The 26,368-nt window shown below is 38.3% G+C and overlaps 1 protein-coding gene across 1 annotated transcript in view; it reads left to right on the top strand.

Moving 5' to 3' along the window:
- Nucleotides 1-23,377, top strand: part of LOC145987813 (tubulin beta-1 chain-like) — a 111,700-nt gene extending 88,323 nt beyond the window's left edge. Inside the window, exons 5-9 of the mRNA XM_083122534.1 lie at nucleotides 3,182-3,349; nucleotides 5,737-5,922; nucleotides 13,909-14,048; nucleotides 15,831-16,092; nucleotides 22,945-23,377. Of these exons, the coding sequence (XP_082978660.1) occupies nucleotides 3,182-3,349; nucleotides 5,737-5,922; nucleotides 13,909-14,048; nucleotides 15,831-16,092; nucleotides 22,945-23,013 (825 nt within the window). The 3' untranslated portion in view covers nucleotides 23,014-23,377. The remainder of the gene's footprint in view (nucleotides 1-3,181; nucleotides 3,350-5,736; nucleotides 5,923-13,908; nucleotides 14,049-15,830; nucleotides 16,093-22,944) is intronic.
- Nucleotides 23,378-26,368: the final 2,991 nt, after the last annotated feature.

Below are 26,368 nucleotides of genomic sequence, written 5' to 3'. Positions count from 1 at the left end.
CAGTACCTACAATTGTTGAGCTCTCGCTCATTACACCATTCCATACCAAGAAAGGAATCCCATTCTCCCTCACTTCCATCTCTCCCACTTTCCAACAGAACTACAACCTCCGCCTACACCAAGCTTTGGTCAACCATGGTTATCCCTCCATCTGTCACCAAACAGCCACACGTAAACTTCATCTATATCCTTACCTGAACATGTGTGGTGGCTTTTTGTCCACAGCCCTCAACCTCAGGGTCAACACTCACCGCTCCTCCACCCAAAACCTGCATTTCACTTTCACTGTCCACACCAACAGTCATGGTACAGGCTGCAATGACTGCTTCCACCCTTTGCCCAGAGAATTTTAAGAAATGTTTTAATTTTACAGGATTTAAGGACAGTATATTTTGGACACATTCATTCTATACTTACATATGGTATCTCTTTCTGGGGCAGTTCAACCAAAATGCAGAAAGTTTTTATTTGGCAAAAACTCATTAAAAATAATGAAAAAAATTATCCCTCTCAAGTCCAACAAAACACACTTTCAGTGAATTTCAAATACTACATGTTACTAGAGGCATGCATATTTCTTTTTTCACGAAAACACAAAATGTGAAATAACACATTGTAACTTTAATTTTTCATGTTTCTGAAAGGTGCATTTTCCTATTCTGTTTTGTCATGAAATGGTGCGAAATGAACTGCAAAATGTGAATTAGACTCTTAAACACGAAGTTTGAATTATCCTGCGAGTATGCAATTCACGGAAAATTGATTAATTGTGCTGTAAATATTTGAAAAGCAAAAATGGACCCCTTTATGCAGGAATAAACTTAATACTTTGGTAATTACATAAATGCGCATTAGAAGGGATATGTTTATTTTGTATAATAAGTGCAGTTTTTAGATCAAATTTAGGATTATGTTCACAATTTTAAAACCAAAATGTAATTTTATATACTGTTTTTGATCCATTTTCACAGCTATAACACAGAAATTTTATTTTATTTACCGCTTTTGAACCCAAAATTTACTCTTTTTGTACCAAAATTTTGCTTTTTTATTTACCAAAAATATGTACCTCTACATATTACCTCTTCCATGCATGTACATACTAGAAACACATAAATTCGGAAATATCCTCAAAAAATATGGATACACACAAGTACAGCACTCGTATGCATGACTCCCTCCATCTGTCAACTGTCCGCACATGTGAAACACAAAGTGGTCTAGAATTTCAAGGTGTAAAACTATGTTACAAGTTGCCAGAAGATTTCAAGAATCACAATCCATCTAAATTTAGAACCACAGTAAAACAAAATGAAACATTTGTTTTATGGTACAGAAGATTACTTAGGTCACATTTTCAATTTTGCACATAATTTTAAATTAGTATTACATCACATTACTTTGTAACTTTCCCTAAGTAGTATTGTATTTACATTTGTCTACTCTACATTATTGTTTTTCTATTTTAATAGATATAAGTATGTGTTAATTCCTTTGTATTCAAAATTAGACACAAATGCAATTGATCTAGCCCATATCATGTGCAATGAGTGCGACCACACTCCCTGGCTTGAATAAGGCCATTCTGTAACTTTTCAACACAAATCCCATCTCCAACAAAGTTCAATTCCTTCCCTGCCTGTCACATTTTGACAAGCCTGATGAGAGAACTGTGTTTTTTCATGTCAAATTTATCTTCTCTCTTGACCTGGCACAACATTACAGGTCCAACGCTTATTCCACCATCTTTTACCTATGCCTGAAAATGTGGTCCGTTGCCACTGGTGTATGCAGGGAGGGAGTTGATGGGGCTGCAGCCCCTCCAGAAATTTTGAAAAATCAAAATTTTCAAATGAAGCCAGTCAAGAACTCAGCAGGAAAACCAAATTGGTAAATGCAAACCCACCTTAAAATGACCTTGATTACCATTTTTGTCTTTGAACAACTAAGGTAATTATGAATATTTTATAGTAATGCCCAGGGCTGGATTAAGACTAAATTCTGATGCTTGAAATCTTCAGTGAACAATAAACACAACGACGTTATAGTTACGTCACAGCGCAAGGAATAATAGTAACTGTATAATAAGTAACACTGTGTCTAGGCGTCCGAAATTGGGGCTCCAAATTTAATTCTAAAATGTATTTTCAGGTTAATATAGCAAAAGAAAACTGTTCAGCTTTCGGAAAATTCTCGTCTGTTTTCATCTGGGCCTATTTCAGGAATGGGCCTAATGCTGCAGCATCAATAGCACCCACCTTCATCCGGCCCTGGTAATGCTCATCCCCTAGAATGCAGCTATGTAATGTCCACCTTTGCTTCCAGCCTGCTCTGAACGAAATCCTGCATATATTAGTGCCTGTGGCCACAAAAATTTAAAGATTTCCAGTGTCTGGTGAGCGTTTCCTTAACATTTTTAATGTCCGCCCTTGTGACCCTCCTTTCTTTCATCCACTACACATTCACATTCACACATGCCCCCCCTCCTCTCTCACACACACACACACACAAAAATATGTTAAAGATTGATATGTTATACAGCGTTCAAATCCAGGACTCTAGCTTTGCAGCTCCAATCAGTTGTGTTCTTTACACTGTTATCTGTTATTGATGTCTTATTGGCAGATATGAAAACCATTATGTTGATCACAAGTTTTACTTGATAAAAAATAAGATAGGTACATTGCAATTCAAAGATAAATTTAATAAAGTAATTTAAGATTGCGTTAATTTTATTCTGTGTGTGATATTAACTTGTGAAATGTTCTGATTTTTTATTTTTTATTTTGTCATCAGAGCTTTTGCTATTGAATCATATTTGGCAAACTAAATTTTAAGCTTCAGTGTCTAAATGTTCTGCATTAGTATCTAAATAGTGCCCCTAGTTTGAAGCCTGATATATGCATAGAAATGCAAAATGTTCTAACTTTCATTCTTTGTATTTATTCCTTGCATTTAACTTAAATATCTGTGCATAGATGTGATAACAAAATGAAAGTTTTTGATCAATTTGGAGTTCCATGAGAACTGTTTTTGATGAACATAAATTGGAGGAACTTGAATTAGAAATAGTTTTTTTCCCCCACCTTTCAACTTCTGTTTCTACCACTGTTACAAAGGTAAGAGAATAAACAGGATTTGCATTTTGTTAAATATTAACCCTTTATTGTGTATTTTGCAGGTGTCTGAAACAGTTGTTGAACCTTACAATGCAACCCTGTCAGTGCATCAGTTGGTGGAAAACACAGACGAAACATTCTGCATCGACAACGAGGCCTTGTATGATATCTGCTTCCGAACGTTGAAACTCACATCTCCAACATATGGCGACCTAAATCATCTTGTGTCTGTAAGTAGTGAATTCGAAAAGCAAAATAGTATTTTTTAATTATATTTTTATATTTTTATCTTTGAATCCAACATGAACGCTTGAATGTGTGCTTGAGAGACCATGCTCAGTTGTTACAAATTTTACAGGAAGTGGCAGTGTTCATAGCATAATTTGATTAGGAAATGACAATGATGCTAGCAACAGTGTCGTTATACGAGGGCTGCTGGAAAAGTTTCTGCAATCAATATGAAAAAAGACATGTGGAATTCTGGGAATGACTTTATTGTTTTTCAAAGTATTCACCCTTAAGATGGATACACTTTTGCATACGCTCAAACCAATTTTGAAAGCATTTTTTCCACTCTGTAACCGCTGTTCGGAATGCGTCAAAAGCTGCTTCAGGCAACCCAAATCGCTCGCCACACATCTTATTTTTCATGTGTGGGAACAAAAAGAAGTCATTAGGTGATAAATCAGGTGAGTATAGACAATGAGTCGTTAATTCAACATTTTTACTGGACAAAAAAATCAATAGTTTGCTGTGATGGGAACTGGCATTGTCATTGTGAAGAATAATGCAATGATATGGGTTTGTTTTACGCAATTCATTGATGACCAGCTATTGTTGCCACTTGTCCTGCATAACTGCAGAAACAAGCAATCATTTGCTTGGCAGCACTCCTCGAATGAACAACTTTTGTTGGTTTCGGCTCACTTTGAAACCCCCAAACAATGGATTGCTGTTAGTTTGAGGTTCGTATGAATAGATCTAAGTTTCATCCCCTGTAATGATGTAGTACACCAAATTTGACTTGCCTCGGTTGAATTTTTTGAGCATTTCTTTACACCAATTTACACGAGCCTGTTTTTGAGCTTCGGTCAAGTTGTGTGGGATCCAACAACTTGGAAAGTTTCCGTACGTTCAGATGACCATGCAAAATTGTATGTATTGCTTTGATGTCAATGTTCAAGGATGCCTGAATCTCGCTGTATTCCACATGCCGATATCTCTCAATCATTTCACGCACACCATCAACATTACTGGCAACAAAAGATGTGGATGGATAACCTTCACGAAATTCATCGCTGAGAAATGTGCGACCACGCTGGAATTCAGAAAACCAATTGTTGGATGGTGCTTCATCTCCAAAAGCCAAATGAAGTCACTCGATACATTGTTTCGGTGTTAAACTATATTTGAAATCGTAAAGAATAATTGCCCGAAAGTGTTCACGAGAAATTTCCATTTCTCACACGAAACTACTTCTTCAAACTGCTGTGAAAAATAAACTAACAATCAAAGCTAATTTAAACATAAAAAAGGTCTATTCTTCAGATTTTTATAATAGCGGAACACTAGTGCTAATTTGCAGAGACTCTTCCAGCAACCCTCGTACTGTGCATTGATTGCCATTTGCACTAGACTGTGCTTGAGATGTTGTTTGTTGTTACTCTGTGCTGTGTGGTGGGTCTCTTGCGACAGACCTTTCCACAGAAAGTTATTTTTAATTATTGTGAAATCCCATGGCCTACTCAGAGTTTTCTTAAGCAAGAAGTATTCCAACTATGTCCTGCTACGATTTTGGAACTGAAAGGTCACATCAGAGATGTTGTTACTAGTATCCTGATACACATGTTAGAATGAGCAATGGAGATGATGTGCGTTGCGCCGCTGTACCCATTTGCCAGGGTTCATATTCAAACATAACTGGTAAATGGTATTCCCTTCTGTACAATTAGGTACTAAGGTCACTCAATAAAAATACTTCTTTTCACATATGATTGAGACTTTAAATTACACTATGAATGCTGCCGCATCCTGTATTTGTTTTATCCAAATAAAACACTACTCTTAGACATCTTAATGCTCCTTTTCAAAACTTCTAACTCAATTGATGAGCATGGTGCATCCCTCTCAAATAGTGTTTCATTATCACCATGAGTCACACCTGCATACCTTTGCCCATGATTGATTTAGTTTATTTTACTTCGCGTTTCGTGCCTCTTGGCTAATTTGCGAAGATGTGGATGAGTGATGAAATGATGAAATTGATGAATGAACATTCACAAACAACCAAGTCTGTGCAGGATTCGAACCCGGGACCCTTGGTGTCGCAGCATGATGTGCTAACCACTTGGCCATAGGGTGCGGCGCACCTTTGCCCATGTTCTTGGTTCCATTTCAGCAGGCCAATATGAGAAGGTTTGTTTTGAAGTATTGTATTGTCTCTGTGGTGTTAACAATGCTATTTTTTTTATTTAAATTTAAGGGTTCATTGTAAACAAAATTTGTATATGTGGATCAGGACTAGTGATTTAGGTTCACTATAGCAGACTGTTCAACACAACAGAGTCCACTACATTCCAAGTTGACTGCATAATCAAGTTTTCATTTTTATTCTCAGGTAACTATGTCTGGTGTTACAACGTGCTTAAGATTCCCTGGGCAGCTGAATGCAGATTTGCGTAAACTTGCTGTCAACATGGTTCCATTCCCTCGCCTTCACTTCTTCATGCCAGGTTTTGCACCTCTCACAGCTCGTGGCTGCCAGCAATATCGTGCCTTAACAGTTCCTGAGTTGACACAGCAGGTAAGAAAGTATAATGAATGTGAACAGAAAAGGTGGTAGTGGGAGGGTGCCAGGGGAAATATTTCATCTGACTAATGATTTTACCCCCCCTCCCTTTCAATAAAAAAAATATTTTAATACTGTAAGAAATATTTTAGGGATGGGCCGATATGAAATTTTGGCCGATACCGATAACCGATATTCTACCGATCCGATACAAAATTAGAAATGGTCCTTGAAGAACCTGAAACGTTCATTGACCTCCTTAAAAAATGTGTGTTTCAAAGTGACTACAGTGCAAGAGAAGTTGCATATTTAGACATTTACTTTTTTTTAGAAAGTAGGGCATGGAGATTATCCATAAAAATTACAACAAAATGGCAGAATTTTGCAATAAATTATCAAATATTTATCGATATATCAGATCGGTAAAATAATCGGTAATTTTACCGATAAACCGATACACCATAATGCCTATATCGGCCGATACCGATAGAGTACCGATTAATCGGTCCCATCCCTAAAATATTTATATTAGATCTTAAAATTAGGCTTGTTCATGATGCAAGTATCATTTCATGCTCTCATATACCATCAAAGCAATTGATGACACATCTGACAATTGTGAAACTGGCAGTGTGTACTAGTATATTATCAAGAACAACTAACAATGTTTTAAATATTTGCTACTGTTGGCTTAACACTCACCTGCCTAGGTCAGGATTCAAACCCAGCCTCTGGCATCATATCAATTTCATATAATTATCGCTCGCCTTTATCAACGTGATTAACCAAAAGTGGCAGAAAGGAAATTTTAAATAACAAGAATACAAATACACACTAAGAGCTACAGTAAAATTCACTCAGTTTTAGGGAAAGGCAAGAGAGATCTGACAATGATGTCAGATTTTTGTCATTCTCTGTCAGGCTTGTTTAGTGACAGCTCCAATAACTCTGTCTGCTGGGTCATAAAAGTTGTTAAATATTTTTTTACTTAAGTGTCATTGTAAGTTTATCAATTTTTCCACAATGTTCTTGTTCCTGAAGTACAAAGTCATTGGAAAATCAGTTTAAAACATATTTAATCACTCATAAGTTAAAAGTATATATATTAGGGATGGGACCGATTAATCGGTACTCTATCGGTATTGGCCGATATAGGCATGTCGGTGTTTTGCTTTATCGGTAAAATTACCGATTATTTTACCGATCCGATGTATCAATAAATATCTGATAATTTAGTGCAAAATTCTGCCATTTAGTTGTAATTTTTATGGATAATCTCCATGCACTAATTTCTAAATATGCAATTTCTTTTTCACTGCAGTCACCTTGAAACACACATTTATTAAGGAGGTCAATGAACCTTTCAGGTTCTTCAAGGACCATTTCTAATTTTATATCAGATCGGTAGAATATCGGTTATCGGTATCGTTAAATTTTACATCGTTACTTTATCGGTATCGGCCAAAATTTCATATCGACCCATCCTTAATATACAGGGTGTTTCTAAAGGTCGTTTACAACGCTTGGGAGGTGATTCCTCACACGAAAACAAGCAAAAAGTCTAAGTTCCATTTTTACGACTGAGGCTTCGTTTCCGAAATAGGAGCCTCGCAAAAGGTGACAAAGTGAACGTCACACCTAACTGGGACGAATACTATCACAGATAGAGAGGCGGTTCCAAGGGAATCATAAAGGAATCGTATGTGCTCAGTCCGGAAGTCACTATGAAAAGTTCACTGCACGCATGCGCAATGGAGTCCTCAAAGGAATTGGGGATTTCCAGCAACAACAATGCATGGAAAAGGTATGTAACGCAGCAAGAAGGACCGTGACAATGAGAAATGCGTTCAAGACAACACATCCCGACCTCAAACATCAAAACATGACCACCGAACACAAAATCCGAAAAGTTGAGCACGGTTGCATACCCCAGTTACACGCGAGGAATGAACGAATCATGTCATGTGGCATACGAGAGACAGGAGGAGGGAAAGAAAAACACAATATCAGATGATTGCGACAACGTGTATTTTTACACGCGACAACTGCGTAATATCCCCCCCCACACACACACACAACAAACAACAAATGCTACAATATCTTACGCACAGACAGTCCGTGTCACTGTACACCAACTGAAGATGTCACTTTCACCACACAAAGGGGGTGGGGAGCAATACCAAAAGTGTTCTCACTGGTATTTGCCGAGGGCAATAATCACAGACGGTTTTCAAAATGTCTGCCGTTTACTTCTACGCAGAGATGACAGCGACGAATCAAGGATTGTCGAGTACGAGCAAACAAGCCAGGTGTATCTGCTACCATCGCGGCGGCGACGTTGATGCGAGCAACGAGGTCCTCAGCTGATGTGACAGGTGTGTCGTATACGAGGGTTTTCATTTCTCCCCAGAAGAAAAAATCGAGAGGGTTGAGATCTGGCGACCTCGGTGGCCAAGGCACAGGCTCATCCCTACCAATGAACCTATTGCGAAACACGTCATGCAGGAAATGTACATTACGATCGAAATGAGCTGGTGCACCATCGTGTTGGTACCACATTTCTTGCCGCAGTGCCAAAGGTACGGTCTCCAACAGTTCAGGCAGAACCTCACTAAGAAATGCATGATACGTGCGACCATTCAGGCGAACAGGGAGAATGTATGGTCCAATTAAATGATCATGTACTATCCCGCACCACACATTCACTGAAAACCTGTGCTGGTGATGGGCCACAAAAAGTGCATGTGGGTTGTCAAAGTCCCATACATGACTGTTTCTACTATTGAAGACATCCATCCTGGTGAAAATGGCTTCATCTGTCCACAATACGTTTGCCCCGAAGTGAGGGTTTGTGTCCAGCTGATGCAACAACCATTGGCAAAACTCCATACGAGGGCGAAAGTCACGAGGTAACAGTTCTTGTACTTTCTGCAGTTTAAAAGGGTGCATTCCTTCATCTGACAACACTCGCCAAACATTCACATGAGACGTGTTTCGTGCCCGAGCGAGCACTCGCGTACTGGTGCCAGGATGTTCTGCGACCGCTGTTAACACATCTTCTGCAAACTGATGTGTGCGTACACTTCGGGGTCTTCCAACTTCTTGTCGCGGTGGTAACACTGACCCTGTTTCACGCAGTCGACTGTCCACTACCTGAAAGAAGGTGTGAGACGGTAAACGTCTATGTGGAAAGCGTTCTCCATAAAGACGCCTTGCCTCACGGCTATTACCACGTGCCTCCCCATACATGAGATGCATGTCTGCTAGCTGCTGGGTCGTATACGCAGCCATCTGTGTAATAGGGAGCTGGAACTGCAAAGTATTGTTTTTGTTTAACACTGGCACACTGCACAAATTGGCCGTATCACCGTACGAACACCACAGACCAATTGTTGCGATACTTGACTTGCCCACTCCACCACGTCAACTTCTTTCAATGCAACATACTAGTACTCTTCAATGCGTATGACAACCTAGAGCGAACTGCTGATCATATCCCAGCACCTGCAACACGATTGGGACGACTGCCGGAGAGAACCAACCCTTCGAGCTCATCTCGCGGGAACAGCAGTCATGAAGGTCAAACGTAGACTACGAGAGCCAGACTTGCCTGTGCAGCGCTTCCAAAACTGGTCTCTTTTACGTCACAATGATCGCGTGCGAACACTTTTGGTATTGCTCCCCACCCCCTTTGTGTGGTGAAAGTGACATCTTCAGTTGGTGTACAGTGACACGGACTGTCTGTGCGTAAGATATTGTAGCATTTGTTGTTTGTTGTGTGTGTGTGTGGGGGGGGGGGGATATTACGTAGTTGTCGCGTGTAAAAATACACGTTGTCGCAATCATCTGATATTGTGTTTTTCTTTCCCTCCTCCTGTCTCTCGTATGCCACATGACATGATTCGTTCATTCCTCGCGTGTAACTGGGGTATGCAACCGTGCTCAACTTTTCGGATTTTGTGTTCGGTGGTCATGTTTTGATGTTTGAGGTCGGGATGTGTTGTCTTGAACGCATTTCTCATTGTCACGGTCCTTCTTGCTGCGTTACATACCTTTTCCATGCATTGTTGTTGCTGGAAATCCCCAATTCCTTTGAGGACTCCATTGCGCATGCGTGCAGTGAACTTTTCATAGTGACTTCCGGACTGAGCACATACGATTCCTTTATGATTCCCTTGGAACCGCCTCTCTATCTGTGATAGTATTCGTCCCAGTTAGGTGTGACGTTCACTTTGTCACCTTTTGCGAGGCTCCTATTTCGGAAACGAAGCCTCAGTCGTAAAAATGGAACTTAGACTTTTTGCTTGTTTTCGTGTGAGGAATCACCTCCCAAGCGTTGTAAACGACCTTTAGAAACACCCTGTATATCAACAAATATTAGTGTAATGAATTAAATACAGCTTTTAACATGAATAATATGTTCTATATTTTTCATGTTAATATATAAATATATTAAATATATAAATGTAATATTATGTACTGTTATACTATCCGTACAATATGTATAGGGTGGGCCATCGGCTGGTTTCTTTGTAAAAGTGCGATAAAATAAACACTATGCAATATTTTTCAAAGTTTGTTGCTTTATTGACAAGAGTACACCTTCCGATTAGTTATGAAATATAATTTCATTCGAATGGCTGCCGTAGCTTGTTTGGCAGTAGCCCATCCTGGCAACCCAGTTTTGTAGGACATTATCAATGGTTTGTGGCTATTGCACGAATAGCATGATCAATATTGTGCTTAAGTGCCTGAATCATTTCTGGATTGTCAGCATATCATCGATCTTTAACAACAGTACCCCACAAAAAAAGTCCAATGGCGTGAAATCGAAGTTTCACGGAGGCCAGACAACATCACCAAAATGGCTGATTACATGCTCATTGAACTGAGTGCACAAAAGAGCGATTGTTGGATGGCTTGTGTGGCACATAGCACCATCCTGCTGGAACCAAAGCTCGCCCACATCTTAAGTCGCAATTGCTGGAAAAAATAAATCTGTTATCATGCCTCCGTTGACCGTGACGTTGTTGCCATCGTCATCCTCGAAGAAAAATGTGCCAATAATGCCGCCACTGCATAAACCACACCAAACAGTCGAACGTGGAGGATGCAGTGGCCTCCCTACGATGACGTGTGGGTTTTCAGAGCCCCAAATACGGCAGTTTTGCTTGTTGACAGCGGACCAGATGGAAATGAGCCTCATCCGAAAATATTATTTTTGAGCAAAATCGACATCATGTTTTAGCTGCTGTAAAGCCCACACAGAGAAGTGATAACAAAGTGGGTGGTCATTTGCACCTTGTAAGCGAATAATCCAATGTCTTTATGCAGAATTCTCCTGAGGCTAGTGCAGCTTATGTTCAGTTGCTGAGATCTGCCACAAGTTAAGGTTCTCTGGTTTCGGCGTGCACTTTCGGCAACAGCAGCAATATTCTGGACTGAGCACACTGGACGAACACAAGGATAGCTTGTGTTATCACTTAGCATGTCACTCTCACGAACTTCCGTACAGCAGGTGCAGTTGGTGCATTATTTTGTCTGAAATTTCTTTTCAACATTCACTTTTTTTGGCAACACAGCACTCACTTTGGAAATAAGTTTTCAATATTTCCCACCATTGTTCCAGCATAAAACTATTAATTTTCTACCGCGGAGATATGCTACTGTGTTTCTGTCAAGGTTTTGAACGCAAATGAGCTGTCAGTGACAAAATGACATGTACTTTAAAAAGAAACCACCAGATGGCCCACCCTTTACTATTATAAGGTATATTGCTACAAAGCTGTAGAGAAACTATATACAGTAGAGCGTCGATTATCCGAACGTCGGTCAACTGAACGACCGCTTAACCGAACTGTGTACTCGCTCACTTTCAGATATCTGTAATGAAAAAAGTACGTGACTTAGCTGCTCGTAAGCGTGTAGGCTTGCTTAGACAGACCAAAATAAAGGATTTTTTTAAACGTTAATTTTGTGTACTGTGTGTATTGTTCATGTAAAATGCGTATGTAATATGTACATATTTTTGTTTAATAAACTGTACCACATACTATATATTCCTACTAAAGTTGCCTTTGTACGTTACTTTGTAATACATACTTAAAGAGATGCCTGTTTTTATGAATAAATTTACTGTACAGTACTTCTTTTTGGCAAATAAACATGTACAGTTCGATTATCCGAACAAACCAGTTTTCCGAACACCCATGTCCCCCAATTACTTCGGATAATCGACGCTCTACTGTATTTCAATAATAATAATGTCATTTTATTCTATTTGTGTATTTGTGTGTGTAAGTGTCTTTTAGTAGTGTGAATGGCACAGTCTTTCAAAAGTCTCCACACACAGGGCAAGAAACATCTGGTTTGTACTACTATCTGCATCAAAAATATTGAGTCCTCTGTTTACGTGCTTGTAAAATTGTACTCCATGGGAGGAAATAAGTCAAATATACCTCATTGGAAAGCCAGAAGTGTCTGCTTTTAGACAAAAGCATGACAAAAGTGATTTTTAACTCTTGTCTGTTCTCTATTTAGACAAAAATGTTTGTAAAAGTGTTTTTTTTTTTTTTTTTTTTTTTTTTTTGGTATTTTTTTTAATATAAGTTGAATTTAGTTGTTTGTAACTTCTTGTAAACCTGTCTTAAAAATATGAAATTTCTTGTGATTGAAACTTGTTTATTTGGAAATATCTCTGCCATCTATAATGTTGCTATCATCTGTGGAACTGCCGCAATTAATGCTTAATAACAATGTCGCGATCTCTGTAATGGTCAGCCCAATGATGAGTGTGGAATAAAAATCAAATATCCATATCTTTTCACATTGTATGAATTGAAAATGGACAGAATTGTTTTTCTTGCCTCGTGGGTTTTCAGTCTTGTTACTACAAGCTAGTGCACTTTGTTGCCACATGCCACCGCGTGCCCTTTAAACTCTGCATCCAACCAGCAACTTTGACGTGGAAAGTGGTAGAAAGTTTCGATTTACTAAACAAATGGTTTGCTCAGGAAGCGTTGTTGAGATGCTGTAATTGACTAATGCAGTTTTTTTTTTTTTTTTAACACACTTGTGTACTGGGCTGTTATTGCCTGAACTTGCACACATCCATAACAACCCTTATGTTCACTTTTCATTCTGTTTTACTTTGTTTTCTGTACATCGCAGGCATGTTACTTTTTATACAGAGACTGTGAAATCAGAAGTCATCGGTTTGAATATTTGGTAAGATCTTTCATAGACTTCATCAAATTGTGCTCATGGTTGCATTTTCTCTGTTTAAATTAGCGATATAAAATGATACTGAGAAAATGGCATTCGTGTAAAGATTGGATAAAAGCTAGAAAATGTAACAAAAACTACAGTACACAAAGAAAATTACTTTCATTCATAATATGACAAATTGTTTATTCATTATTTTACACTGCCGCAATGCTTTGGATTGGACCAAAGGGACACACTTCCCAACACTGGAAGTCACCTGCAGCTTGCAAAGTCTGAGATTGGCCGCATCTCACCATATGCAACATGTGCATTTACCATATTAGGAGTGGTAAACAATAATTTATATCTTTTGTCACACTTGAGAGAGAGACGACAAACTTCTGGATTTGGATCAAATGTATTACATATACATAAACTTCCTGTTACAATTTCATTGAATTTGCAATTATGCATTTTGATGCGGATAGTAGTTTGAGAATAATCTTCAGGTTTTAAGAGTAGTTTCACATGCTACCAGCAAGAAATGAGCACCGATCTCTCCATCGACAATCTTGGGTTCAAGTCTTGCCATGGGCATCGATGTTCCTTTGTCAAGAAATGCAAGAAGTGCATACTTTATTTCCTATGTACAAAGACTTTTGAATCACCTGGTATATAAAAATTGTATATAAACTAATTCAGGCAGTGCACCAGGGTTGAAAAAAAACTTTTAGCACAACTTAAATATGTATTTAAGTAAACATTAAGAAATTTTAAACTAGTAATCTTTTTCAGATGTTTGATGCCAAGAATATGATGGCTGCCTGCGATCCAAGACATGGAAGGTATCTTACAGTTGCTGCCATCTTTAGGGGAATTATGTCAATGAAGGAAGTAGATGAACAAATGCTCAATGTACAAAACAAAAATTCCAGGTAAATAATCTCTGAAAGCATATGTACGTATGACACAATTGCTAACTCAATGTGAATTTTGAATATTATAACTGCCATTATTAGAATGAAATTTGAAAAGGTACATAGTGTAGTAGATCATATTGGACACTAAAAGTCATATATACATAATAAACAAACTTATATGAAAATTTAGGTAAAGGAGCTTGGTGCTTGTCTCCTTGCTTTCAATATCTGTCTGAAAATCTTGGTTTGTTACTAGTCTGCAATGTTCCACAATTAGTTTTCAAAACTAAAAATGGTGCCTCTGGTCAATAAATGACCTACCAGTATGTTGTTATATACCCCTTGTGTATCACAAGATGTTTTTTCTTTAAAATGGCCAACCTCCATGCTTCAAACCTAGTGGTCCTTGGTTGAGTCCAGGGTAAGGGTAATGTTTCTTTTCGTATGTTTCTTCATCTATTCCATTCATTCTCATCATGCCTAACCTTCTATCTACTTCATTTTGAATTTGTTCTATCAATTGGCATAATTAGAAAGTCTTGTGAAAACAGAGATTGCCAAGTATCGAGAATTCTTGTTCAATCACGGGTTGAGCAACAGTTCTCATGAAATATTTAATAAGCTATGCATCTGTATTTCTAAAAGGCAATGTTAAGTATTTCTGACAAAATATACAGGCTGAGCCAATACCAGTAATATAAGTATCAGTTAGAATTTAAGGCTCAGCCAGACCTTGGGCTGACACCAGCAAAGCCATTTTCGAAGTTTCCTCTTCTTTAGAGAAGCTGTTGTCATATTCACAATTCTGAAGAAGTACATCTGCTTCAAATTCCTTCTAGAGCAGTGGTTCTCAACGTTTGCGAGCCCGTGGCCCGGAAAATAATTTTATGAAAGTCTATGTGCCAATTCCAACAATTTTACTCGTAAATAGCTTTGTAATTTTTAACTTTATACGTTATTTAATATTTACTCTTGAAATTAATAGGCTTGTCAAATATAAAATTTGGTTTAAATTAGTTGACAATAACTGGATCTAATTGAATCTTTTAGTTTCCTCTGGCCAATATCATTAAATTAATTTCATAAGTTGTGATTTTCATTGGAACGTTCCATTTTGGACCGAAAAATTCCAATTATAATCACAAAATATTTCCACTTGTTAATGAAAATTGTTGTGCTAACTAAATTCAGGTTATATGGTTTGATCGCTCACCACCACAAAAATATTATCTCTTTATCACAGTTGAAAATCAAACAAAAAGCTGTTGCCAGCTCTGGCTGCAAATTGCTTCACCCTTCCAGCCCTAATTCAAGAATGGACCCACAGTTGTAATTCAGATTTGGAGGCTGCACATGTGACAGTTCCCTCTCAGCAGCTTTGATTTATCACCAGCACTGGTGAGATAGAATGTCCTCTTTATAGCTGGTGAACCCCAAACGAAAGGCTCTTTTTCCAGGTGGTTGCAAGCTCTGGCTGCAAGTTGCACTTCCTTCAGGAGAACCTCTCGTGGCCCAGTGTAATTGAAGCCTAGGGCATGGTACTGGGCTGTGGCCTGGTGGTTGAGAAACACTGTTCTAGAGCATTCATGTGTATCTTCACATGGTTTGCTTTCACTGGTGTCTAGATTATTACAATAGTTTAATCGGCTCACATTACCTATTAAATTTAAAATTCCACCATGGATGTTAGTATAAGCTCTGCTCCATGAAATACTGTATAAGACATTATCAATTGACATTTTTCTAAGTACTAAATGTAATCCTTGACATTAATCATGCTATTATGTATTCTTGCAGCTACTTTGTTGAATGGATTCCTAACAACATAAAGGTGGCAGTTTGTGACATTCCCCCTCGTGGCCTGAAGATGTCAGCTACTTTCATAGGAAACTCTACAGCAATCCAAGAGATATTTAAACGAATATCTGAGCAATTCACTGCCATGTTCCGTCGTAAGGCTTTCTTGCATTGGTACACTGGTGAGGGCATGGACGAAATGGAATTCACAGAAGCAGAGTCCAATATGAATGACTTAGTTTCAGAATACCAACAATACCAAGTAAGTAGAAATTGCATTATTGTTTGTTTTTTTTTCCCTTGGTTTTATCAGGAACCTAGATTATTCTGCAAAAGCAGCAACAACAACAAAATGTTCACTGCTGCAAGAGCCAATGTTGGTATCAGAAAGTATCAGCTGAGATTTAACCTTTTTCGTCCCAAGCATCTCGGTCGAAATACCCAAATGTAACCCTCGCTGTTCCAAGCATCTCGATCGAGATGCTGTGTCAAGGTCGTAGTTTTTACGTTATAACTTTTCTATTTTTGGCTAGAATTTCAATTTTTTTATGTATATATATTGTTAATAACACATGTATTTAACAGAAATGTTTCTTGCACTTTTTTTTTCTTCATGAAAATGGAGGGGAAAAGGCAGGAAAAAGGGACTTCTGATTTGCATCTCTTTTCAAGGGAAAATTTTTGCCGACAAAGGGAGACCGGCTTTGTTGTTCTAAAGCAATGCTTTTCACTCCCGCCTGGTAACTACAAGGGTCGTTCAAGGTTGACCGGGATTTTCGTACGTAAAAAATCGATGAATAGCTGGATCATGATGAAACGTGCAGGTGACGTAATGTATTCCTTCGCGAGTAACTAGCGCCCGGCATGACGTATTTCGTGCATGCGCAGCAGTTGCAGCAAACATGGCGGCAAGCAGTGTGTCTGTGGCTGTGGAGCAGCAGTGTGTAATCAAATTTCTCGTGAAGGAGAAAGTGAAACCAGCTGAGATTTTCAGACGATTGCAAGCACAGTATGGTGAACAAACGATGTCGCGGACAAGAGTGTACGAATGGTGTGAGCAGTTTCGCAAAGGATGGGAGCTGGTGACAAATGAAGCGCATAGACACATTCGCCCGACTGCAGTCACACCAGTGAATATCACACATGTTGAGCAAATGATTCTTGAGAACCGGCGAGTAACAGTGCGGGATATTGCTGCCAAGGTGAATATCAGTGTCGGGAGTGTTGAGACAATCATTCACGACCACTTACGCTTCCGCAAAATCTGTGCAAGGTGGGTTCCCTGCCAGCTGACATTCGATCAGAAGTGGACACGCAGGACGGTCTGTGAACAGCTTCTGAATCGGTTTCGAGCAGAAGGTGATGAATTGTTGCAATCCATCATCACATGTGATGAAACATGGTTGCACAATTCAACCCCAGAGACCAAAAGACGCAGCATGGAGTGGCGGCATAAAGGTTCCCCGTCCCCCAAGAAAAGCAAAATGCAGCCGTCCGCTGGAAAGATCATGGCAAGTGTCTTCTTGGACATGAAGGGCGTTATCCATGTGGATTTTCGGGACAAAGGGAGCACGATTAATGCCCAGTATTACTCCACATTGTTGAGTGGTGCTGTACAAAAGTCCATTCGCAAGAAAAGACCTGGGATGTTGTCTGGAAATGTCATTCTTCTCCATGACAATGCCCGCCCTCACATGGCCAATGTGACAACAACAACTCTGGCCGACATGCGCTGGGAAGTTCTGCCCCATCCCCCCTACAGTCCGGATTTAGCCCCCAGTAATTATCATTTGTTTGCACCCCTTAAAGACCATCTGGGAGGGGAGAAATTCACGACAGACGAAGCACTGCGGAGCGATGTCCTCCAGTGGCTACGACAACAACCAAGTTCTTTCTACGCCAAAGGAATTCGGGAGCTGCCAGAACGATGGCAATGGTGCCTCGGCGTGCACGGAGAATACTTTGAAAAACTGACATAGTTTGGTGTTTCTTCTGCTACCTATTTCCTCTGCAGAAATAAAAGTCCCGGTCAACCTTGAACGACCCTTGTACATTCGAAGGAAGCTTGTTTATCAGTATCTGATGTCAAAATAAAAGTTTTCCGTGCAGGTGCAAGCAGGGGGGTGGGGGAAGGAGGAAGACTGGTTGTTGAATCTGTGTTGAAAAGGGAATTTCGAGGTGCGCTGAAGGAAACCTTTGTTTTTGAGCACAAGTTGCAACACAGGTTACCCTGCATTGTCTAATGGACCCCATTTTTGTGTCTGAAATTTTGGAATTTTGAGTTAGGCCCTGCCACATATACGCCAAATTTGCATAAATTTCATATAGTCTGAATCTCTGGTTCATTCCGCGTACGACAGTATATTACTCATCTCTCTAGGGCAATTAGCCTCCGATCTACACTCATTTAATTGAAACTCTGCATTTTGCTCAAAATCGGCTCGGGACCAAGGGGGTTACATGTGAAAATGGCCTTGGGACTCAAAAGGTTAATCACTGATACTGACCCAATACTTTTCTGGAGTCCACAAAGATGCTACTCAATACTTTCAGAGTCTGAAAATCCTAGAAGTTATGCAAAGTGCATATATTTTTGCACCAACATTGTGGGAGAAATTAATGTGTAATTATCTCTTTTGTTAAACTATGAATATTTTAAAGCAAAACCGATATATTGCTATGATATAGTTTCAATGGGAAACCGTATAATTAAAATTAATAAATTGTGAACTAATTTGAAGTGTTAAAATTTTCAAGTATCAGTGGGAATCTGTAAGATTATCAGCTTTGATATTATTTCAGTCCTAGCTTATATACTTCAAATGTTACATCTAAATCATGTTTTTCCAATTGGTTCCGATAGCCAATACGAGTTTTTAGACACACTATCGGAACCGATTGGTCAATTGTAATGAATTACTTTCTATTGGAAAGTATTTTATTGTTTTCAATATATTGCTTGTGAAAAATTCTTATCTATACAACTGTAAATGCAATGGAGAAATCATGTAAAACAACTAAAATAAATATCTGGTAAAGCATGTGGAATTTGTAACTTAGAAAACTTTCACATACAAAACTTTTTCAAACACATGAACACGTTTTTAACTCTGTAGCTTCTTTGTGATTAACACACTACTTATAGAAAATTAACACTTATAGAAAATCGAAAAATTGGCTGCTTCAGTCATAAATTGATATGTTGTTCTTCCTTTACACATGTGAAAACAGCAACAAATTAGGGTAAACAAAGAATTTGACCCACAACACTGTTGAGGTCTACTTAGTTGATCAAAATATTGCTCATTTTTCCAATTGCATTACATACACATAAGAATAACCATGAAAATTCCATATTACAAGAACTAATATGAACATTTATTCCAACTACTAGCTTCTTTAATGTTGAGTTTGTTCTTAAGAAAGAGTTCTTGTTAGATATTTATTACGATAAATCTGACTTCAGTAGTATGCATTAGAATTCAGAAGAAATCCAGTTCAAGTAAGCTGTTTTTCCAAAGAACTTCTAAATCACAGGAAATGTGGTGTCAAGAATTAAAGTACCTATGCTTTGAGTCAATAAATGAATTTTAACATATTGATTCTACAATATATACAAACTTACAATTGGATACAATTCACCAAATTGGAAATTGTCTTGATTTTCCAATGTTTAATAACTGATGCAATATTTGCAAATTTTTCTTCACTTTGTAATTATAGTGAAAAGTATGACAAGCATTTTGAGTTGTGTAAGTTCAGTTACCAGGTGTGCCGGTTAATAATTCTTAATTGATCTGAAAGAAAACAAGTGTATCTGGGGAGAAAGGTAACAAATGCTTTATTCAAAGTATGCGCCATCGCTAACTATACATTTTGCCCATCTGTCCGCCAAATTGTGGATGCCCTGCCAGAAAAATCGTTTACATTTTGAGGTGATCCAGTCAGCAAGCCATTGTTCGACATCTTCGTAATTGTTGAAGTGTTGTTGTGAAAGTGAGTGAGACATCGATGAAAACAAGTGGTAGTCCGAAGGGGCTAAGTCTGGTGAGTATGGTGGGTGGGGCAAGAATTCCCAGCCAAGTGCAGAAATGGTGTCGGATGCCTTTTGCTGTGTGTGATGAGGCGTTGTCGTGCTGCAAAATCACTTTTCCGTGTCTTGTCGCCCAATCTGAATCTTTCCCATGGCATGAACACTTAATCAGATATGGTTTGGCGACCAACATTTAACTTCTCTGACAGTTGTTGTTCCATTTGTGTATCGTCTTCGTCCAACAGTGCTTGCAATTCGGCATCTTGGAATTTTTTCGGCTGGTCCGGGCGATCTTTGTCTTTCAAGTCGAAATCACCACTTTTGAATCGTTGAAACAAACGCATCTTGTGTTAGGACATTGTCACCGTACTTTTCCACAAGGATACAATGGCTTTCACTCGCGTTTTTCTTTTGATTGGACAAGAAAAGCAGGACGTGCCGCACATGCTCCTTATTTGGTTTCAAGGTCGACATGTTTACCACACAAACCCACTCGCACTCAGTTGCACATCCACGGCATTTTGACAGGTACTGTCCCGCAACACACTGACGTAACAGTTGAGACTCTGCACCAACCCTTGCTTCCAGCACCATCCAGCGACGAAATTAAGAATTATTAACCGGCACACCTGGTAAAATGTGGAATAATAATAAAAGGATTTTATTTTCAAACATCATTCTTGTACAAGGGTCACTATTTATATTTTGAGCCTAACAATGAAAAAACAGGAATTTGGCATTGAAAACGGCTTTATTGTTTTTCGAAGTATTCTCCTTTATAGTCAATACACTTTCGCATTCGTTCAAACCATTTGTCAAAGCAGTTTTTCCAGTCTTCTTGAGACACCTCCATAATATGGTTTTTGAACGCATCAACGGCGTCTTCCGCCGACAAAAATCGTTGTCCACGCAATTTATTCTTGACATTCGGGAACAAGAAGAAGTCATTGGGTGCCAAATCAGGACGGCGGATGACCTATCAATTCGATTTTTTGACTGTTCATAAAGTCTGTTGTTAGACGAGATGTGTGACAGCTGGCATTGTCTTGATGAAGAATGATCCGACGGCGTTTGTTTGTTTTCCGTATTTGACCGAAGACCTCTGGCAAACAAATTGTTGTGTACCATTCAGAGTTGACACGTTCCTCTAAAGGCACAGTTGCCACATGACCAGTTTTCCCGAAAAAAAAAAAAAAGGCGACCATTTGTTTCGATGTTCTTCGAGCGCGAACAACTTTTGTTGGATTGGGTTCATCTTGAAACACCTATACACACTCGACTGCTGTTTACATTCCGGCTCATATGCATATATCCATGATTCGTCACCTGTTACAATCTTATATACGTCTTTTGAAGCACCACGATTGTATTTATTGAGCATTTGTTTGCACCAATTGACGCGAGCGTCTTTTTGAGTTTTTGTCAAATTGTGTGGGATCCATCGAGAACATACCTTTCTCACAGCTAAATGATCATGTAATATTTTATATATGCTGGTGGAACTAATGCCTATGGTTGCCTCAATCTCACAGTATGTCACATGACGATCTTGCAGTATTAGGTTTTGCACAGCATCAATGTTTTCTTGAACAACAGCTGATTTTGGATGACCTTCGCGAATCTCGTCGGTGAGCGAATGGCAGCCACGATTAAATTCGTTATACCAGCGTTTCACAGTGGCAAAGGATGGGGCTTCATCGCCAAATGTGGAAGTAAGTTGATCGATGCACTCTTGTCTTGATAATCCACGTCGAATCGTAAAAAATCATCGCACGAAAATGTTCACGAGTTAATTCCATTTTATTGTTGTCGCGCAATCTCCAAGGTAACATAAACAACACAAATGAAGCTATTGACAAAACATTTGAAGTACGTTATGGTCAATAATGCCAGACGATTCCGTGCAAATGTCAAATCGCTCCTAACTTCAATCAGTGTTGCCAAGGCTCAAAATATAAATAGTTGCCCTCGTAATATCAATTTTTCAGTGAGGAAATTGTTTTTGAGTCATGATTGTTTTTAAAACAAAGGGAGGTTAAAATTTGTCAACATTTCTGCTTCTAAAGTTGTTTTCAAGAGTTACATTCAGTGACCTTCACCTAGATGATATATGCATATTGTTTTTAACATTTACTAAGTTTTCGAACTAAGATACAGTTAATGGAAATTTTTCACATGTCATTTAGAAACTAATCTTCAGAAATTAATGCAATGTTTCATACTCAAGTGACATGGCAAGCTGCATGTGTCATTTGTTGCTTGCATGTTGGTCGAACTGGGCTGTTTTCTTAATATCGTGGATAACAATGCCTTGGTCTGTTGGTAGCATATGCACAGTGAATGCTTTCCCATGGACTGGATGGGGCATGTGTTAATATTTCCTTGTTGCTTGTGAATTTGGTCTGAAAGCTTCCTTAAATATTAGTAATATAGCATACGCTGAAATCAACAGTTTCTGGATTTGTGTAATTTATTTTTCCAACGTAACCTAATTAATCCTTCTCCCTTTGTACAATGTGTTTGAATTGTTGGTTGCCACATATATTGTTCACGTTTCTCATTCTCCCAGTTCTTTCATCTGCTTTTAACTTGCTAAAAGATTTTTCATCGCAGACTGAAAAGCCTGAAATGTCATGAAATGTACATTTGCAGAGAAGTTAGGAATTTTGAAGATGCATCCAAAAGTAAAGTTGTTTTTTTTTGTACTTGCCAGGATTTGGGAATGAAAATAGATTACTTTTTTATTAACTGGCTTCTTGATGGATATATTCTAAATATATTATAGTGCATTTTTGTTTATTTTGAAGAATGTTGACTATTTTATTGTTTTTGAATAGCAAGTACAGTTTATTAATGAAAATTTGGTTAGTAGCATGTTAAAGTAGCACAAAATGGTCTTCAAATTTATTTTAAAACCTGAAAAAGTAGGGGAATTTGTTTTACCAAAATGAGTGCAAACTGCTCTTTTTCTTCTTCCTCCCCCTAGAGATAAAAAGCATTGTAGTAACAGTCTTGGTTCAAATCATAGTGATTAAATTTTTTGTCGTGTTTAGTAATAATTTCTTATTTTTATCTTTTCAGGAGGCAACAGCTGATGATGAAGTGGAATTTGATGATGAAGAAGAATTGTTGCAAGAAGAGGCAGACTGATTTAATTTAAAGTCATATTTTATAAATAAAGAGAAAAGGTGCTCTCATGTATGCACATCATTTGTAGGAAAAATATCATTGACAATATTTTGGTCATAGCTTCATTAAAATGAACAAGGAAAGAAACCTTTTTTTTTTTATTTCATGGTACAATTTCAACTGCACTTCACCTTTTATTCAGTATTAAGTTAAATATGTTGTTTTAAATCTTGTGAAACTATAGTTTTTACTTCAAATAATTGTTCTAATTGTTAATGCCTTTGAGATGAAGGGACTACCAGTATTGTCTTCCAGGATGTGCATTGATTGTTCAGAATTATCATCTTCAATGATATAACAATAAAAATTTTACTTTCCTAAGAAATTGTGTATTATTCAGCTTTTCAGTAATAGCAGGGTGTCTACGAATAAGGAATTCCTGGACTTCCTCAAATTTTGTATGAATTATTGGCACAGAATTATCAGAGGTATTCAGCCTTGTGAGGCAGGACTTCAGCCTCGACCTTGGCCTCAGAAAGAATTGTGAAGCCGAGGCTGTGTGAAACTGGAGTAAAATGAACATCTCTGGTAATTCTGCACGAGTTTCTTCACAAAATAAGTTCTCGTGTAGCCAAATGCCTCTTGCCTTTGGTGTGAGTGCTTCTAGGTTCGATTCTCAGTGGCTGCTCTACACATTTCGGTGCTGACCAGCATCATGAGAGGTTGTGGGCTCCGGTCTTGAAAGCCAGAAAGCAACGGTGATGGGACTCGATGCGCTGACCCGTGTGTCACCCAATGGAAAGCACCTTGGCAGGCCTTTGCTCTCAGTGGCTGTTGCACAATGGAGTGTAGTTTCTTCACAAATGCAAAATCTAGACATGCATAAGAATTGTGATGTAGGCTACACTTGTACATTAATTTTTACCTGTGAAGCGTATGGCTTTGTTAACAAGACTCGTGGATTGTTTATGAAGGAAGTTAAAATGGAACATCTCCAATTTTGCTTGAAGGGCAGTCACTTACATTATGGTAGAGACAGCAAAATATTATCATGGCACCAATATAAATTTTCTAATTTTGTAAGCCATAAACTTCTTAACTGTTTAACTGTTAATAAACAGAAGTAAAGTTCATTTAGTTAGCATTTTTAAAGAATAACCAAACTAAAATGTGCAATACATAAAAAAAAATTGTTAATTACAGAAAATACATATTTTCATATTATAGCATTTAGTGAAAACAATAAATTGTTCTATAGTTTCCAAAATGTAAGAAATATATAATTTATTATGAGAACATAAACCTTATGGGTAAAATTTTTCTGTATCTTTTCAAGTCTTTTCTTGAACAACATGTGTAAAAGTTAATAACAAAATATAGTAACTATGAATTTCAATGCACTAACTGTGAGAAATGTAAAAATAATACTGGTAAACAGTTATGCTGGATATGCACTCATCTGGTGCATTGAGTAGCAATTTGTATAATAATAAATTTGGAATAAAATTGGTATATTTTCATTAATTTATTATAAAATAATTAGTTATTGTAGTAATTGTTGTTACTATTTCTACCAAGCAAGCTTTGTCAATGACTTCCCCCCCACAAAAATTTCTGGAGATGCCTATGCAACTATTTTAATTTCAGTATTATTCAATAACTTTAATTATAATACATTATCGTGGGTTATACTACATATATTAAAGATATGCAAACTTTTACAGTCTTTTTACTGTAAAAAAATACTATTGCATTAAAACAGTTCTATCTATGACATAATAATTGTATTTAATATCGTACATAGTAATGCTTTGTAAAGTATTCAATAAAACAGATAAGGCCGAATATGCACTTCGAACTTTTTGTCACCAGATACTTTTCTTTAATAGTGACCATGGTGAACATGGTCGTGGTGACATTGTCGATTGAAAAAGTCACTGAAGTTCTGTCTTAGTTTTTAACATATTTGTAACAGTTGCACTCGGAGGAGAGAGACTGCAACCAACTCTTGAACTAAAGTGGACAGTCATTTTTTTTTTTACTCTTGCAGTCTCTGCAGGCAAACTGCTTTCCCCTTCCTGAATGAACAAACACACAGCACTGATAAAGGTGGTGAAACTTTTTGACAACTCTGGAACGGGATTACATGGCAAGCAGCTGATTTGATCACCTACATCCCTTTTGCTTGCTTAGGGTTGAAAATTCGACTACAGTGCCAAGAGAAATTTTCTCTTATAGAACTACAAAATTGCAATGGGACCAGCTGATGAATATTTGTCAGATTATTTCAGTCTTCAAACACCGAGAAGAGAGATGGATTTCACAAGAAATGTTCTTTATTAAGAAAAACAGTTTCACTACCTACAAACAAAAATAAAACTACGTGGATGGATCAGAAAAAAAAGGTTACAACAACAAATGAAAATACGCAGTATGACCTGGTATGAATTGGTATATTCCAAGAAGTCTACGCACACATCACTTTCCCACGTAATTGCCAAGGCAATTGAGACATTTATCAGACCACTGTACCAACTTGTTGATGCCATATTGGTAGAAATCATGTCCATGCTCGTTGAACCACTTCATGGCAGCTGCCTGGACATCATCGTTGGACGAGAACAGTGTTCCAGCTGGAGAAAAAGGCAAAAGTCCAGGTTGTGTGGGGATGGTTCCACACTTCCCACCTGAAATGTTGCAGCAACTGTTGAGTGGGCTCTTACATTGTCATGAATGAAGATGAAACCCTCACTCAACATGCCTGGCAGTTTGCATCTGATGGCTTCACATAACCACGTTAACGTGCCACAATACCGAACATCATTAATGGTCTGTCCATGCTGCACGTTGTCTACCAGGATGACATCCGTGGAATCCTAGAAGACTGTGGCCATCACTTTTCCAGCTGATGGTGTCACCTTAAACTTCTTTTTGGTTGGTGATGCAGGGTATGTCCAACCCTTTTGGTGGTTGGAACAAAATGGTGCAACCACATTTTGTCCCCTGTCACAATGCGATGAAGGAAGCGCTGTACGTCAGCAGTATAACGAAGAAATGACACTAGCCATCATTCGTGCAGCTTTCTGATCATTGGATAAGGCCTGGGGAACCCATCGAGCGCACACCTTTGAGTACCGCCAAACATTCTTGCCAATATGGTGCACAGTACCGTAGCTTAATCTCAGCGCTGCTGCAATTTCACGCAGAGTTAACTGTCGGTCGTTCTGAATCATTTCGTCCACTCGTGCCATATTCTGTTGTTTGTTGTTGCCGAACTTGGACATCCATTTTGTGCACTATGGCAGCTTGCCACATCCTTCCTTCCTGAGTGAAACGTACACCATTTTGCAACATGTCAACTGATAACACTCTCACC

Source organism: Lepisma saccharinum, chromosome 5 (genome assembly GCF_977018435.1).
Source record: "Lepisma saccharinum chromosome 5, izLepSacc3.1, whole genome shotgun sequence".
NCBI lineage: Eukaryota > Metazoa > Arthropoda > Insecta > Zygentoma > Lepismatidae > Lepisma > Lepisma saccharinum.
Note: the sequence above shows the minus strand (reverse complement) of the source record. Positions and strands in the feature narration are given on the sequence as shown.